The sequence below is a fragment of the Aulonocara sp. 'chitande type north' Nkhata Bay genome, linkage group LG23, assembly GCF_057382095.1.
Source record: "Aulonocara sp. 'chitande type north' Nkhata Bay isolate Kocher_YH1m ecotype deep benthic linkage group LG23, A_spYH_male_GT1.1, whole genome shotgun sequence".
In the NCBI taxonomy this organism is placed as follows: domain Eukaryota; kingdom Metazoa; phylum Chordata; class Actinopteri; order Cichliformes; family Cichlidae; genus Aulonocara; species Aulonocara sp. 'chitande type north' Nkhata Bay.
Window position 1 is genome coordinate 42938135 of NC_141365.1, and position 15546 is coordinate 42953680.

At 41.9% G+C, this 15546-nt stretch overlaps 1 protein-coding gene across 1 annotated transcript; it reads left to right on the forward strand.

Annotated features, from left to right (window-relative positions):
• Positions 1 to 4340: 4340 nt before the first annotated feature.
• On the forward strand, positions 4341 to 15229 carry LOC147302529 (T-lymphocyte surface antigen Ly-9-like). The gene is made up of 8 exons (XM_086282181.1): positions 4341 to 4372; positions 5075 to 5242; positions 10858 to 11157; positions 11256 to 11335; positions 11851 to 12028; positions 12155 to 12211; positions 12341 to 12424; positions 14427 to 15229. The coding sequence occupies exons 2-8, from the start codon at positions 5128 to 5130 to the stop codon at positions 14501 to 14503; spliced, it is 891 nt and encodes a 296-aa protein (XP_086138307.1). The 5' UTR covers positions 4341 to 4372; positions 5075 to 5127; the 3' UTR covers positions 14504 to 15229.
• The last annotated feature ends 317 nt before the right edge of the window (positions 15230 to 15546 follow it).

Genomic DNA, 15546 nt, shown 5'->3' on the forward strand with positions numbered 1-15546 from the left:
TTCTCTGGTGACCTGTAATTGTTTTTCTTTGGCGCCAAAGACTATTACCTCAGTTTTGTTTTTGTTTAGCTGGAGAAAATTGTGGCACAACCAGTCATTGATTTCCTCAATGCATTTACCAAGAGCCTGTACAGGGCCTCGGTCTCCTGGTGACATTGTGATATATATTTGTGTGTCATCTGCATAGCTGTGATAGTTTATTTTGTTGTTTATAATCTGTGCCAGTGGGAGCATGTAAATGTTAAACAGAAGGGGTCCCAAGATGGAACCTTGGGGAACTCCACATGTGATACTTGTCTGCTCAGATGTGAAGTTACCTATTGATACAAAGTATTTCCTGTTTTCTACGTATGTTTTGAACCAGTTTAGTACAGTTCCTGAAAGACCTGTCCAGTTCTCCAGTCGTTTGAGTAATATGTTGTGGTCAACTGTATCAAATGCTGCACTGAGATCCAGTAAAACTAGGACTGACATTTTTCCACTGTCTGTATTCAGACATATGTCATTAAACACTTTGGTCAGAGCGGTTTCAGTGCTGTGGTTCTGTCTAAAACCTGACTGGAAGGCATCGTAGCAATTATTCTGTTTTAAGAAGTAACTGAGCTGTTGAGAAACTGCTTTTTCAATGATCTTACTTAAAAACGGGAGATTTGAGATCGGCCTGTAGTTGTTCATTTGTGTCTTGTCAAGATTGTCCTTTTTCAGTATAGGTTTGATTACAGCAGTTTTTAGTGGTTCTGGAAACACACCTGATAATAAAGAAAAGTTGACGATCTGTAACAGGTCTGACTCTAAAGTCTTTGAGACCTTTTTGAAAAAACTTGTTGGCAGGACATCTAAACAGCAAGAGGAGGAGTTCAGTTTACCTAAGATGTCCTCCAGGTCTTTGCTGTTAATAGGTTGAAACTGTTTCATGGTGTTTAAACAGTTTTTTGGTGGACACAGTACATATCCTGGATCTGCTGTTGATGTACCAATTGCTTGTCTAATTTTTTGGATTTTTTCAGTGAAGAATTTGGCAAAGTCATTGCAGGCCATGGTCGAATGAAGTTCAGCTGCCACTGACACAGGAGGGTTTGTTAGCCTGTCAACTGTAGAAAATAAGACCCGAGCATTATGGCTGTTTTTAGTGATGATGTCAGAGAAGTAGGACCTCCTTGCACTCCTCAGTTGTAAATTATAATTGTGAAGTTTCTCTTTATAAATGTCATAATGAACTTGGAGGTTTGTTTTTCTCCATCTGCGCTCAGCTTTCCTACACTCTCTTTTTTCATTTTTCACCAGTGTGGAGTTTCTCCATGGAGACTTTTTCCTTCCAGAGATAACCTTCACCTTAATGGGAGCAATAGTGTCCATTACATTTAACATGTTAGCATTGAAGCTATTGACGAGCTCATTGACTGACCCTCTGGGCAGGTCAGGTGTTAATGGGAAGACCTGGTTAAAAATTGCACTACTGTGTTCAGTTATACACCGTTTTGTGATCACTGTTGTTGATATATTTGTGTGGGCTGAGATTTTACTTTCAAAGAAAACACAGTAATGATCAGACAGGCCCACATCAGACACAGTAACCTTTGAAATGCTCAGGCCTTTGGAGATCAGTAGGTCAAGAGTGTGTCCTCTATTATGTGTGGCCTCTGTTACATGCTGAGTCAGCCCAAAGTTGCCCAGAGTGTTACTCAGGTCTTTAGTCCCTTTGTCCTGAGGGTTGTCCACATGAATGTTAAAATCCCCAGCAATAATTACACAGTCAAAATCAACACAGATCACAGACAGCAGTTCACTGAGGTCATTAAAAAAGTCTGTGCAGTATTTGGGAGGCCTGTAAACATTAAGAAACACAACTTTGGATGGGGCCTTCAGCTGTAAAGCCACAAATTCAAAAGACTGAAAACTTCCAGGAGATAGCTGCTTACATTGAAATGATTCATTAAATAAGACAGCGACCCCTCCTCCTCTCCTGCTCGCCCTGACCTCACTGATAAAACTGTAGTTAGGAGGGGTCGTCTCGATGAGAACAGCTCCACTGTTACTTTGGTCCAACCAAGTTTCAGTTAAAAACATAAAATCAAGGCTGTGCTCAGTGATTAAATCATTAATTAAAAATGTTTTCCCAGCTAGAGATCTAATGTTTAATAAAGCCAACTTAAGTGTTTTAGAGGTATTACTTGTCCCCTCGTGTTTGGGAGCAGTCTGTGGCACACAAGGTATGTTTACTATGTTTAAAGATCTTTTAGAGTGCATTTCTCTGTGTTTTGACCAGGCCACATGTCTCCTGTCACCTAAAAGTACAGAAATTTTAAAACCTTCTAGTAAACAGGGTCCCAGCTTCTCCTGGGAAAAGTCACCACTGCCATAATCCTCACAGCCCGGACCCTTCACACATCACACATCAGACTGCGGAGACAGGGCATGAAGAGGAACTAAGGGGGGCGAGGCTGGGCAATGTGACTTCGATTGCTCTGTTGAGGGTGGGGCTCGATGGCGAACCTTTGGCCGCTCTGGTGGGGGGTTTATGGGGGACAAAAAGGGATTGGGACGGGGGGTAGATCTGAGCCCAGCATTGACCCGCTCCATCATCTCCTCAGTGAATTTCAGGTGTGGGGAGGAGGGAGAAAGGGAGGGGGAGGAGGGTGATGGCCTGTCAGGGGTTTGGGGGACTGGGGAAGGTCGTGGTCCCTTGTCCTGGTCGTTGGTGTTGTTGAGAGAGTTGGAGGCAAATAGGGACCCCTCTTCTTGCCTTAGATGTCTCTCCTTTCTGAGGCTCTTCCTCAGATGCCATGGATGTCTCTCCTTTCTGAGGCTCTTCCCGGGTGGGGGCAAATGGAGCTCCTCCTCAAGGTTTCTGCTGGGCTTTGTCTGTTCTTGGAGTACTGTTTGTTCCTCTTTATGAGATAACTCCTCGTTTATCTCAGCCTTGGCACCAAGCACGGATGGATGACGTATGGAATAAAACAAGTTGGAGGTGAACAGTTTCACCCCTGACTTGTTAAAATTAAATCCATTTGCTTTAAACAGATGCCTGCGTTCCCAAAAAATATTAAAGTTGTCGATAAAATGCACTGAGTGGTCAGCACATGCTGATATAAGCCATTTATTCAGTGTAAACAACCTGCTGAATCTCTCGTCTCCTCCTCTGACCGGCGGTACAGGTCCACTGATGAATACAGCTGCATTCAGAGAGTTTACAGTATTTAATAATCCAGTAAAGTCCCGTTTCAGAACCTCCGACTGTTGTTTGGACACATCGTTTGACCCTGTATGCAGAACAATGTTTGTCACAGTTGGATATTCATCTGCAATTTGAAGAATTCTCTCCTTCAGGTTGTTGACCATATCGTTAGGAAAGCAGAGGACTTTAGTGTTCTTACCGCACATCCTTTGTACATCCTTTACGGCAGAGTCACCCACAATCAGAGTTTCAGGCCTAGCCTTTAGCTTTCCCTGTGGCCTTTCACTTTTCAACAGATTTTCAGACCTTATTTCGCTGCTTTTAGATGGATGGTTGTCCGATATCGATCCAGGGTCCTTTGATAGTGGAGCAAATCTGTTCTGCAGTTTCACATTCAGTTGTTTTGGAGGTTTGTTGTTAACCTTCCTATTCATGGTTGTCCAGTCCTGCTTCCTCCTGTATACAGGGGTAGAAGAGCTTCTCTGTCTCGTAGGAAGTGAAGGCCAGTCGGTTTCAGAGATTTCAGCTCGCTGTGCCCTGCCTGTGATACGTCCTCCCCCTTCCAGGAGACATGATTTATGTCTTGGTTTTGCACCAAGACAGTCTAAGGGGGGATTATCACTTGAGGATTTATAATAATGCACAGAGTCTACTTTCTTGTTCATGTTATCTGTGCTCCTTAGCTGTGTACTAGCTTGCTCATCGCCATTGTTTTGAATCAAAGGCAAGGTTGTTTCATTTCCACACAGTCCATTTACCTCCACGTTTACTTCTAAGCGATGAATTTTTGTCTCCAGTACTGCAATCTTCTGCAGGAGGCTGTGGTAATCATCTGTGGAGAGGGAAGGCATCTTGTTGCTAGTTAGCCTAGCGGTTAGCACCTTTCCAGGCTATTGAGGCTGCTCGGTGCCCAGACGCTGTGTCTAGGCTTCAGCTGTGTCTAGGCCACAGACACACGGAGCGCTGAGGATAAGGTAACTATAAAATGTTGCTGTTTCTGTTAAGAACACTCTAGTCCTAATGATCTACAAGTGTCCAGAAGTTATCGCAGGTAAGCTCACACGGAAAAAAGGGAAAAAATCAGCATAAAAATCAATATATGAAGCAAAGCATTCAAGAGCAAAGAGATGAAGCGTCCACACTCACAAAGGGGAGGAGCACAAGTCAGAAGTCAAATTTACTTGTGTTGTTAGTCAGGTAAGAATAATATTTCATGTCTTTAATTTAGATTTAAATGACAATGTTTTCCTCTGCCTAAATGCTGATGTTAACCATTTTAATTGGATGTAAATTTTCCATGTAATTTTGTTATATAAGTACAAGATAAAATGTTACATTTAACAAAATCTGGTCAAATGAAGTGTACTTGATTGGTGTACATTCAGATTATACCAGGCATATTTTCCTTAAAGTTTAAATTAGCTTAAAGTTTACTGTTTACTTCACCAACTCTTTCAGAGACGTCCTCATCCTCTGGAAGATTTACCTACACTTGCTGATAAAGATACTAAGATATGGTTAAGAATTTATTTAGGAGTGATATTTTCCCATCTTTGTAATTTTGTAATTGTTTGTGTTTACTAATTTCACACACTAATAAAAACAAACAAGAGCACTTAAAGAGTGCAACTCCCCCTTAAGGGCAAGGGCTATACTAAAACTTGGTGTTCTATGATGATGTTATTACAACACCCTGGCGTCAGTCTTCTTGTATTACTACATGCTGATGTCTGACCTTTGACCTTGACATATTACACATTCAATTTTGCATTTTATTATCTTTACCCACATGACTGAAGCAGACTTGGCTGAACTTTGACTTCTATAAGCTGTAAAAACTTGAGGTTTAAGATTAAACCCTGAATGATGCCAATCCATGATTGATATTTTCTTCTGCAGAATGATTTTAAAATCGAATGGCTGATGGAGGGTAAAAGGTTGAAGAAAAAGAGATGACACTGACAAGAGTAGCCAAAGATGTAGTAAATGCCAGTTTCTCTTGTAATGTTTCGAACCCCGTCAGCTCTGAGCTGAGTCTGCCTGTTCAACAAAACTGCTATGCGCCCCGTAAGTATTTGTTTACTCAATTTCCCTTCCAACTGTCTAAATATTGACAAATCAAATTCATTATGGTTACAATTGCTGACAAACATCTTCCAACAACTGCTCACACTGTCAAGGCAATACACCAGACAATTACATCCACGCTCTTTGGTTCTGTCCACCAGTGCAAAAGTTTTGGCGCGAGATATGTGAAGACTTATCAAAGTGTCTGAAATGTAACATTCCAACCTCCCCCTTAGTGTGTTTGTTGGGCAGCTTAGATAATATCACTTCAGAAAAGAATATAGCCCATATGATCTTCACCGCCCTATGCATAGCCAAGAAAACAGTCCTCATGAACTGGAAAAATAAAAATAATCTTAATTCTAACCAATATAGAAATTATCTATTAGATTACATTAGTCTTGACACAGCCTCTGCCACCACATTAGATCAATTGCTCTGGGCCCCTTTTATCAGCTCCATCACCTAGTGGGGGTGGGGGGTCATAGTTTGGTCCCGCCTTCACTGTTGTGATTGGTGAGGGGGTAGGGACAGGCTTAGGGCGTCGGGGGGTTCCCCGGAGGCATCTTCCTTGGGGGGCTCAACCCGGGGTAGCGGTCACGTCCGGTTGAGGGCTCTGTTGGCTCTCAGGTGACTGTTTCCTCGCGGCTGCGTGCAGCGGGGCTAGGGGAGGGTCTGTGCTGACGGACGTGGGTTACTGACCTGGCAACCTGGCTGCCCCTGGGTGGGTCCGGGATGGGCGTGAGGTTCTGGGGGTGCTCCGTCTCTGGGCTGGGGCCCGGGCCGGGCCTCGGGGGCTTGGGTCCTGGTTGGTGTGTTGCCGGGGTTGTGGGCGGGTGGGTGCATGGGGGCCCGGCCCTGGAGCAGGGTGCCGCCGGTGCGTCGAGCCGCCTGGGGGGCTCTTCAACTGGTGGGGGGGATGGTCACATCTTGCAGGAGCTTTCTTCTCTTCAGGAACTCTCTGCAGGAGGGGGAGATACAGGAGAGGTGGAGGAAGATCTCAGCCTGGGCGTTTACCGTCTTATGTAGTCTGGAAGATGTGTGGTTGGTGGGGTGGGTGCAGTTTTCTCTGTGGTGGGGTTGGGTGGACTGTCCAGGGCTCTGTGGAGCCGGGGGGCGCTACTGCACTGGGCCCCGGTCTGATGGGCCTGGGCCCCCCTTCCCTGGCGGGTCGCGGAGGGTGGGAGTGCCTACTGGGGTCAGCGGGGGAGCTGGCCCCAGGGAGGGGTTACCTGCCCCTCCCTTCCTTCCCTTCCCATCTCCAGCTGCCTCCCTCTTCCCGCTCCTCCACAACCACCCACACATGCAGGGCCTTGGAGTGGGGGTATGTCACCAGGGTGCAGAGGAGGCTACCCCCCCCCCCCCCCCTGTCCCCTTCTGGCTGCCTCTGCCTCAATTTTATCCCACAACTTAGACATTCACATTATTCACACTCTCATTACACATACATATAGGATCTTGGGGGTGGGCACAATCACGGAGTCCAAATCACCATCAGGGTGTATACCTCACCCCTGACGTCGTTGCCCACCTCTCAATTTTAAATACACTTAGTCATTGAGGGTTAGCAGGAGGGACTATGCGCTTACCTGCTGCTCCTTGGCAGGTAGCTCCATGCCCTCCTGGGTTTTAATTGCACCTTAGAACACATATGCATCAACACTACAATGAGCGGGTGGAGGGAGGTTTGGAGTCTTCTCCCACCCCCATTCTCTGCGGCCTGCTGGAGCGGGAGGGCTAGTAGGAGGAGTTGGCCGTCCGACTGCGGTCTGGGGTGTGGGGCCTCCCTGCTGCTGCGGAGTCGGGGTGGTCTGCCTCTCCCCACCGCAGGGAAAAGGGTAACGCCACCTGGGACTGGGTGCAATTCCCCCCTCCAGGGGCAAGGGTACCTAGACCCGGTTTGTAGAGTACGCTTGGGGAGTGTGATTGTGTGTACAGCGTCTCTTTATGTCTGTCTCCACGTTGGTTGAGTGTGGAGTGAGTGCATATGAGAGCATGAGGGTGGGAATGGATGTTTGTGTCTGTGTGTGCCTGTATGTCTGTGTCTATATGTCAGGTTGGGTATCAGACGCCACCTCTCTGGGGACACCTCAGGCCCTCCAAGGTTTGGAGGCCTATCTCCACCCACCACCACTTCCCCTGCCGGTGGCGGACTCCCTCAGGTGTCGGTGTGTTGGTGGTTCTTTGTGTCTGGGGGTGGGCGTCCGGGTACACACCGGCTCACTCCTTGGCGGCCGCTTGTCGGGGCCTGGGGCCTGGGGCTCGCTCGGGCCCCTTTGGAGGTGGGGTGCCCCCGGCCTCTCGGCCTAGGGCTCGGTCACTCAGGCGCAGCTGGGGGCCGGCGGAGCTCACGGGCGCGTCACTGCAACTCCCCCTGACTTCTGCTCCGCGGCTACTGGGCGAGCCCTCATCTGGGACTCTCCTCAGCTCTTACTGGGACAGTGGCGCGGCTGCCCCTCTGTTGGTCTTCCATGGTCTCTTGTGTTCTGGGGGCCTCTGGATGTCTGGAGTTTTGATCTCCTCCATACCCGCTTCACACCCTGGAGGACCCTTTGGAATGCAAGCATGCTGATCCACACAGGTATGCACACAGGTATGCACACATGGGTATTCACAGACACGGACTAAAGCTTTCTTGGCTGCTGCCTCAAAGCACACTGTGCGCTGTCTATCTTGCGTGCTGCACAATATCGTTTATTATTTAGTAAATATTGATATCTATGACTAGCTAGTTTATTGTGATGGTGCTTTGTTTTCTCTATTATTATGTTGCTCTTTGTTGTTTGCTGTCTCCTCTGTTTGTTCTTTTTGTTTGTTTGTTTTTTTTTTTTTTTCTCCATACAGGTGACCCAGGAGTTCTTTTTTTTTTTTCTCTCTCTTCCCCCCCCTTCTCACCGTCTCTTCTCCTCTTTGGTTTTCTTTCTTTCTCTCCCCCTCTCTCTCTCATTCATTCCCCCTGTCCTATTTATTAAAAAAAAAAAAAAAAAAAAAAAAAAAAAAATGACAAAGGATGAACTGAAGCTCTGCCATCACGTAATGTCGCATACTGCTGTTTCTGATGTCATTTAAGAAAAAAAAAAAACAAAAAAAAAAAAAAAAACAATTGCTGACAAACTGGAGTCATTTTTTTGTTTTAGTTTTAATTTTCGTTCAACTTTTGAGACTTTTTAATAATAAAAAATACAAAGTTGCACTGTACTGCAAAGCTGAGTCACTTTTACTACACGTTTATGTGTGCATGGCTTTTATGCAGACTGTGGTGTGAAGATAGAACATATAATTATCCAACCTCAAGTGACAAGTGGCAAGGCAGGACGCCCACAGAGTTTCATTTCATAGTCCGCTGTACAATCAGTCTGAAGGACGAACGCTGTTGCGTGTGCACAAAAATTTAGAATAGAAAGGAAACCAACCAAACACAAATCAGTCTATATAGGTAATAACTAGTATTCGAACAGCTCTAAGTGACTAGACCTTTAGTGTCAGACGATATTCTAAAACATCAGCTGACTGTCAATGATCCGTCAACTTAGACATTGTATTATATTTTGCATTGTGCATTGTACTGGACCCCCCTCCACCCCCTCCACCTTTTGACAGACAGTGTAGTCTGTCAAAATAATGTTTAATATTTAGTATTTGCTGTTATATTCCCATATATCATTGTGATGTTGTTTATTGTATTGCTCTCGTTTTCTTCTGCTTGTTTTCTTTTTTCTTTCTCAACAGGTGATCCAGGTGATTGATATATGTATTTTTTATTTTATTTATTTATTTATTTTTTTGTCTGCATATTTAGTTGGTTTTTGTTTTTTTGCCCTTTATCCCCGTCCCTCTTCTCCGCTGTTTTTTCCTCTTCTTCCTTTTTCCCTTTTCTTTTCCTCATTCAAGTCTGTCCCGTATCTAGCAAGTGAAAATAAAAAAATAAATAAAATAAACAATAAAAGGTGAATCAAATAGATCATTACGGCAAGGCTGGGGTGGTCAGTTTGGTAAAGTAAATCCGTTGGGCATCTTTCTTCGCCTTTAGACAATAATTCTGACGGCAAAAGAACCAAACGGGACAGGCAAAAAAAAAAAAAAGCATTTATTCAAGTTACAATTCAGATTCAATCTGAGCAATTCAAATTCAAATTTAACTTATTCAAATTCAGTTTCTGATGGCACAGATTTCTGCCCATATAAATCCTTTATTGACATTCAATATTTACTTTGATTGGGCAAACAGAATTAAATGTTTCATTGACGTTGGTGCTAGAGTTTTTGTGGGTTTGTGCATTGGTAAACAGGTTTCTTACGTTGTTGTAGCACGACTTGGCATCAGAGAAAGTGGAATTTCTGTGTTTCATGTGTGTACATGATTTCCTGATCCTTACAGTTGCCTGAGTACTAAACGAATGTTTTGTCCCAGATTTTCTTTCTCTCTTTTTAACAAAATGTATTTATTAATTTTCTAGATGGATATTTACGTCATTTTATAAAGCAATCCTAGGAGATTAAGATGAACCTAAGCTTTTGGATGTACATGTGCATCTATATAGATATACTACTACATTACAGTTACAGCTATGGAGGGCTTATTTTTATTAGCCTGGCAATTAAAGGTGCTTTATATCCAGAGCTGTTTGATCATCAGTAGATCGCTTTGTTATTTAAATTATCCTGATTAAATTAAGAATTTTCAAATTACTTTTAAGTAAAGAACAATTGAATTTGAATCACAAACTACACCAACCTTTTGTCGTGAAAGGAACGAATATGTTAAATTACTGTCAAGGCTGCATTCATTAAAACTTTAATCACAACAAAAAAGACAGACAGTGTAGTTTTGTAAACAATCAGAGAAATTGTAGGTAGACAATTTATTAAAATGTTCTGTAACGCTAAAGGTTTGGAAGGTAGCAGTGCTTGTGCTATATGTTTGTATTTAGAGCCAATGCTACCTGCTAAGAAACCTCCTACAGGTAGACTAATGTAAAAAAAAAAAGCACAGTTTCAAGAAAAATAAGAAAATAAGCATGAAATGTTTCTACTAGGCAGGTTTATACTGTATATAGGGCTGATATAACCAGGGGTGCACATAGGTGGTCCACAGGTGCGCATGCGCTTTCAAAATAAAAGACGCGCACCAGCTAAGAAGTTGAAATGCACGTTTGCGTACATAAGATTTTCTGGAGGAGGACAAACATTTGTTTAGAACTCTTAAAGATGTCGGAGAAGCAAACTCCTTTAAGCAATTACTGTGGTGCTCCTCCACCTCCAAAGAAATGTCAGGAGTTTGAACCGCAAAAGAAGCACGTATTCTCAGAAAAGTGGTTGCAGGAGGTGAGCTGGCTTCAAACAAATGATGAACGCACAGAGAGGTGGTGCAGAATATGCCGTGGAAAATCCCACTCTAGTGGACAAAAACTGTCCGCTAGAGTGGTCTGAGATGTGGTGCAGATGTATAGTAGCGTTGAAACTATGAAATGCCTAAAATTAGAGCTCTAAAGTTGACATAAAAAGATCATAATTTCATTGAATATTTGATAAATATACTTATAACTGTACAGAGCTTTTCTAACATGGCTAACCTAAAGTTTCTGATGATACTTACTTCGTTTTCTCTTTCAAAGACTCTCAGGATGGTTGTGATGAGTACGCTGCAACAGGCTCAAGTTTTACTGTGCCCCTTAAGCATAAGTTGCAGGAATCTGAGAACCTGAGATGGTTCCACAACACAACAATAATCTTTAATAGCAAATTAGACAAGCGGACCAAGAGGAACACAAGGAAAGACTTCTTTGTTGATTCAACTGGATCACTAAAGCTGACAAAACTGATGAAAGACAATTCGGGACAATACGCGCCTATAGTTTATGACGAAGAAGGAAGAAATGTAGCACATTTGCTGAGCTTGAGTTTGTGTGTATTAGGTAGGTAACAACCCATTGTAAATATGCTTCTTCTAGCTAAACAAATATACTTAGAAAAAGGTTGATATAATCTTTTTTTCTTTTCTTTTTTTACTCAGACCCTGTGCAGAAGCCAAACGTAACGATGAAATGCACAGGCTCTACGATAAATGTGAGTTTCACTTGCAGTGTTGATCAGGTGAGGACAATATTTAATTTGAGTTCTTTTCAAACAGTTAACACATATCATGCATTTTAGGAATCTGTAGACAATGGACTTTATTTCTTTTGCCCCCAAACCGAGCATGATTTAAACTGTGCTGACTACAATCATTCACTCACAGATGCTGCTGTATCAATGATGTTATGATTTGATGAAAGTTGGGCTGCTTCTCATGCTCTTTGATCACATCATTAGTTAATGACAAGGTGTTTACAAGTGGCTCAGACACCACTATACTGCCTTTTCAGAGACTTCCTGATCCTCCTTGATATCTAACTCCACCTACATATGACATGTCTTTCATCAGATATGGAGAGAGATCAATTTCTCAGTTTTTCTGAGCTTTCTTGTTTTTCATATATGCTTTGCATATTTGTTCATTTAAACCTTAAGAAAATAATAAATATCTTAAAGTATTTTTACTTTCCAGAACTTCTACACTTTTATTTTTAACTATTTAATTAATATCTTAATCATAATTTCTTCTAAAGAAGGAAAACTATTTGGAATATAAATGGCTTACAACGGATAAAGAGTTAACAGGAAATCTGAAGGACACGCTAAGAAAAAAAGCTGAAGATGTGATGAACCTCCCCATCGCTTGTAATGTTTCTAACCCCGTCAGCTTTGCCATCAGTGAGCCTGTTTACCAAGAATGCTTAAAGCTTTGTGAGTAGTATCTACAATTAACTGTACTTTAAAAGATTGAAATGACAATGTTATGATACTCATTTTACAACCTTAGATTTTTTTTACAATAACCTTAGATTTTTCTCTTTGTGTTTTACTTTGTAGATGTCGCTGGTGAAAAATCTGGACCAAACATCTGGGTTTTTGTGCGCTTTGGAGCCGGTAGGTTTCAACTTCTGTATAAAGCCCATACATTTTTTATATAAATGCTGAAATAAAATGAGCACATTCTTAATTTTTTCCAGTTTTTTACAAGTAATACAATTTTCTCTTATTTTTTGCACTCATCAGGTTTTTTTCTGTTGTTGCTCCTCACTGTCATTGTTTGTGCAACTCAGAAAAACCTCACACAGAAAAATAAATATGCAATAAGAGGTAAGATTTATTATTTATGTATGTTTGCATTTATTTATATTACGATTGATATTATTTTAATTTATTTTTAAAATAAAAACCTCTGATCTCAGGTAGAAGCTCGAGGCCAGTTTATGTTACACTTGATGTCTCTCATAACCTCCCAGTCACTATTGTGCAGTACGTAAAGGTTACTTGTGGAGCAATCAAGGCTCATTGTTAGGACCATTTAATTAAATTATTTATAATTAAATTATTTAAATGTTGGGGGGAACAAACACAGTTTCTACCTTTTTCTTTGGATATTTTTTCCCATTTAATACCTAACACTTATTTATGTGTGAGACTCTTAATGTTTAATTTCAAATTATTAATTTGGCTGTGTTGTGATTATTTTTTTAATTATAGGGTTACAGGGTCATTGTTCTCTTAGTTATTGTTACAGGAAAAATGATTCTATGTTTCTTTACCTTCTTTTAAATGTACAAAGATGCCTTTTGTCTGCCCTTTGCCTATGGTTAGATTAGTTTAGAATAATCTTTTTAGACTTTCTCAGCAAAGACATACTGTTTTGGGACATATTGTTTTAGATTGTTTTATCTCTCACAGCCTTCTCCCAGCTCTCTGCTGACGAGACTAGCGCCACATATGGAGTTGTTTATTTTATTTGTTTTGTATTTATACACTGGCAATACAGCTGCTATCCACCTTCGCTGATATGAGGAATGAGAGTGGTTGCTCACACGCCCTTCTACTTTCGGACTATTTCCAAAAGCGGTGTGAACTTTACGAGGCGGAACTCGACCGTTCTCCCAAACCACCAGCACGTCAGTGAACAGCAGTGAAAGAAAAACACAGTAGGAGCGGCTCAGTCTCTTATTGGACCGTGAAAAGTCAGCTTGCTCCGTTAGTTACAACAATACACACATACATTCACATTCACACTTATTCGCGCGATCGGAACCCTTATAATAAGGGGAGCTGCCAGTCTTTCTGTAGACGAGCTACTTATTCCCTTGACCCAGCTGGGGGAGCTACTCAGAGCTCCAAACCTAACCCACAAGAGTGGGGAGCTTCCAGTCGACGAGCTCCAAGCTACCAGCCGACGAGCTACTTTAAACCCACAGAAGTGGGGAGCTTCCAGTCTCGACGAGCTACTTTCGCTATTTTAAATTCCCTGAATTTAAAATACGATTTTACGCAAGATTGTGTCAGTGTGTCTGTATCTACCTGGTCAGTGTCGCCGGGTCTGGTCCACCTCGATCGGGTCCCACCACCGTGGGTCGCTTTCTAAGAACGTTGGCCAAGACTCGAATTTAACGCCCTTGGTCTTTGACCACACACCTAGTGTGTGGGCTGTCGACAGACGAGCAACGTGGACTGGTCACGGAGATGGGACACGATGGAGGCGCTCCGGCTCCGAAGGACCAAGAAATGTTGGGGGAAAACTCTGTAAAAGACCCAGGAGAAATAAAGACACAATGAGACAAAGTTACTTTTTTTATCAAACGTGTACACGGGTGAGCTGCTAAGAACAACTCACACCATGCACAGTGGCTTGGTAATTTTTATAGGAAAGACAGTGAGAACAGGATAAGAAAATACAAAACAAATAAAATAAACAACTCCATATGTGGCGCTAGTCTCGTCAGCAGAGAGCTGGGAGAAGGCTGTGAGAGATAAAACAATCTAAAACAATATGTCCCAAAACAGTATGTCTTTGCTGAGAAAGTCTAAAAAGATTATTCTAAACTAATCTAACCATAGGCAAAGGGCAGACAAAAGGCATCTTTGTACATTTAAAAGAAGGTAAAGAAACATAGAATCATTTTTCCTGTAACAGTTATAAAATCTGTATTTCTGTATCCATGCAGTCTATGGGGCACAGAAATGTAATACAAATGGTTACATTTCTATTTCTTAACACACAAACTAAATATCATGCACAGATTGGGTGCAGTAATTTCATGTAAGGTATGGTTGTAATTATCCAGGTGCAACCTGTCTGTGCTTATTTTAATAGACAAGGAGGAGTTTCCTTTGAGCCAGTCAGGAACAGAGACAACAGCAGCAGCAGCAGTTGGTCAGCTACACAAATAAAGCTTAGAGCCTGACTTCTGTGGAAACTGGTCTGGAGAGAGAGACAATCATTATCCCGTCATCCAGGCCTCAGACAGGCTTTGACTTTTAAATCTTTCATTTTGAAGGAACATATCTGCAGTTTCTGCTGGGCAGGTTCATCTTGGCTGTAAGAGGACTTTTGTAGCATAACAGATGTAATTTCTCATGTGATTCATGTGATTCTTATTTCTAATTTAAAAACTCTCAGGATGACAGACAATATCTTTGTTGTTGTTTACGTCACGCACTCAGACTATGCGTCAGATCAAAAGTCCTGCCATCTGCAGAATAGAAACAAGAGCGAGGACCATTTGGTTTGAGACAGACCAGATGAAATGTATGACTGCAGCTATTTAAAGGATTTTGATACGATGATGAGCTCACCTGAAATACTCTGATTGGCTGATACACAGATAAGGGCAGCCTTGGCAGAGACACCCACCGAGAGAAATCATTTAACAGTACAATGTGATGTTTGTTTGTTCTGCTGCTGCCACAAACTCGCTCCATCACAAGATCACATCAGGACTCAAAGAAGAAGCCAGTGTTTTTTGTGACAATCAATCAATCAACCACATACTCAGATTGAATTAATAATGCCCAGGAGCTGCTTTCATCCCTGTTCTTCTTTTACATACATAAATTCTACTTTTTAGTCTTGTAACTTAAAATCAACAACTTCACAATCATGACTGATGTGAGTATAATCACAAAATAATTTCATTTAATAAACAAAATTAATCAAAAATATGTCTTAAATATGAAATATGATGTGATTGTACTTGTGTCTTATTACAGGAGGTTAAGTCATTTTACTGTTGGTCATCCAGCTGCTCACATACAGTATATTTCTATAAATTCATATTTCATGGAGTATTACAGTTATAATACAATAAGGGTTCTTCCAGTTTCACACATATGTAATGCAATGGCGCCACCCTGTGAACAAGTGTGAGTAGTGTAAGGTACCTTTTTTATATCATTTTGTAGTTTTACTGAATGTAATTTTGAGCTTTTGAAGA

What these genes read in the sequence shown, in the direction of transcription:
- LOC147302529 (XM_086282181.1), top strand. Translation starts at nt 5,128, where the DNA reads ATGACACTGACAAGAGTAGCCAAAGATGTAGTAAATGCCAGTTTCTCT. An exon ending in TCACTTGCAGTGTTGATCAG is followed by an intron (nt 11,336 to 11,850) that starts GTGAGGACAATA and finishes TTTCTTCTAAAG; the next exon opens with AAGGAAAACTATTTGGAATA. An exon ending in AAATAAATATGCAATAAGAG is followed by an intron (nt 12,425 to 14,426) that starts GTAAGATTTATT and finishes TTATTTTAATAG; the next exon opens with ACAAGGAGGAGTTTCCTTTG.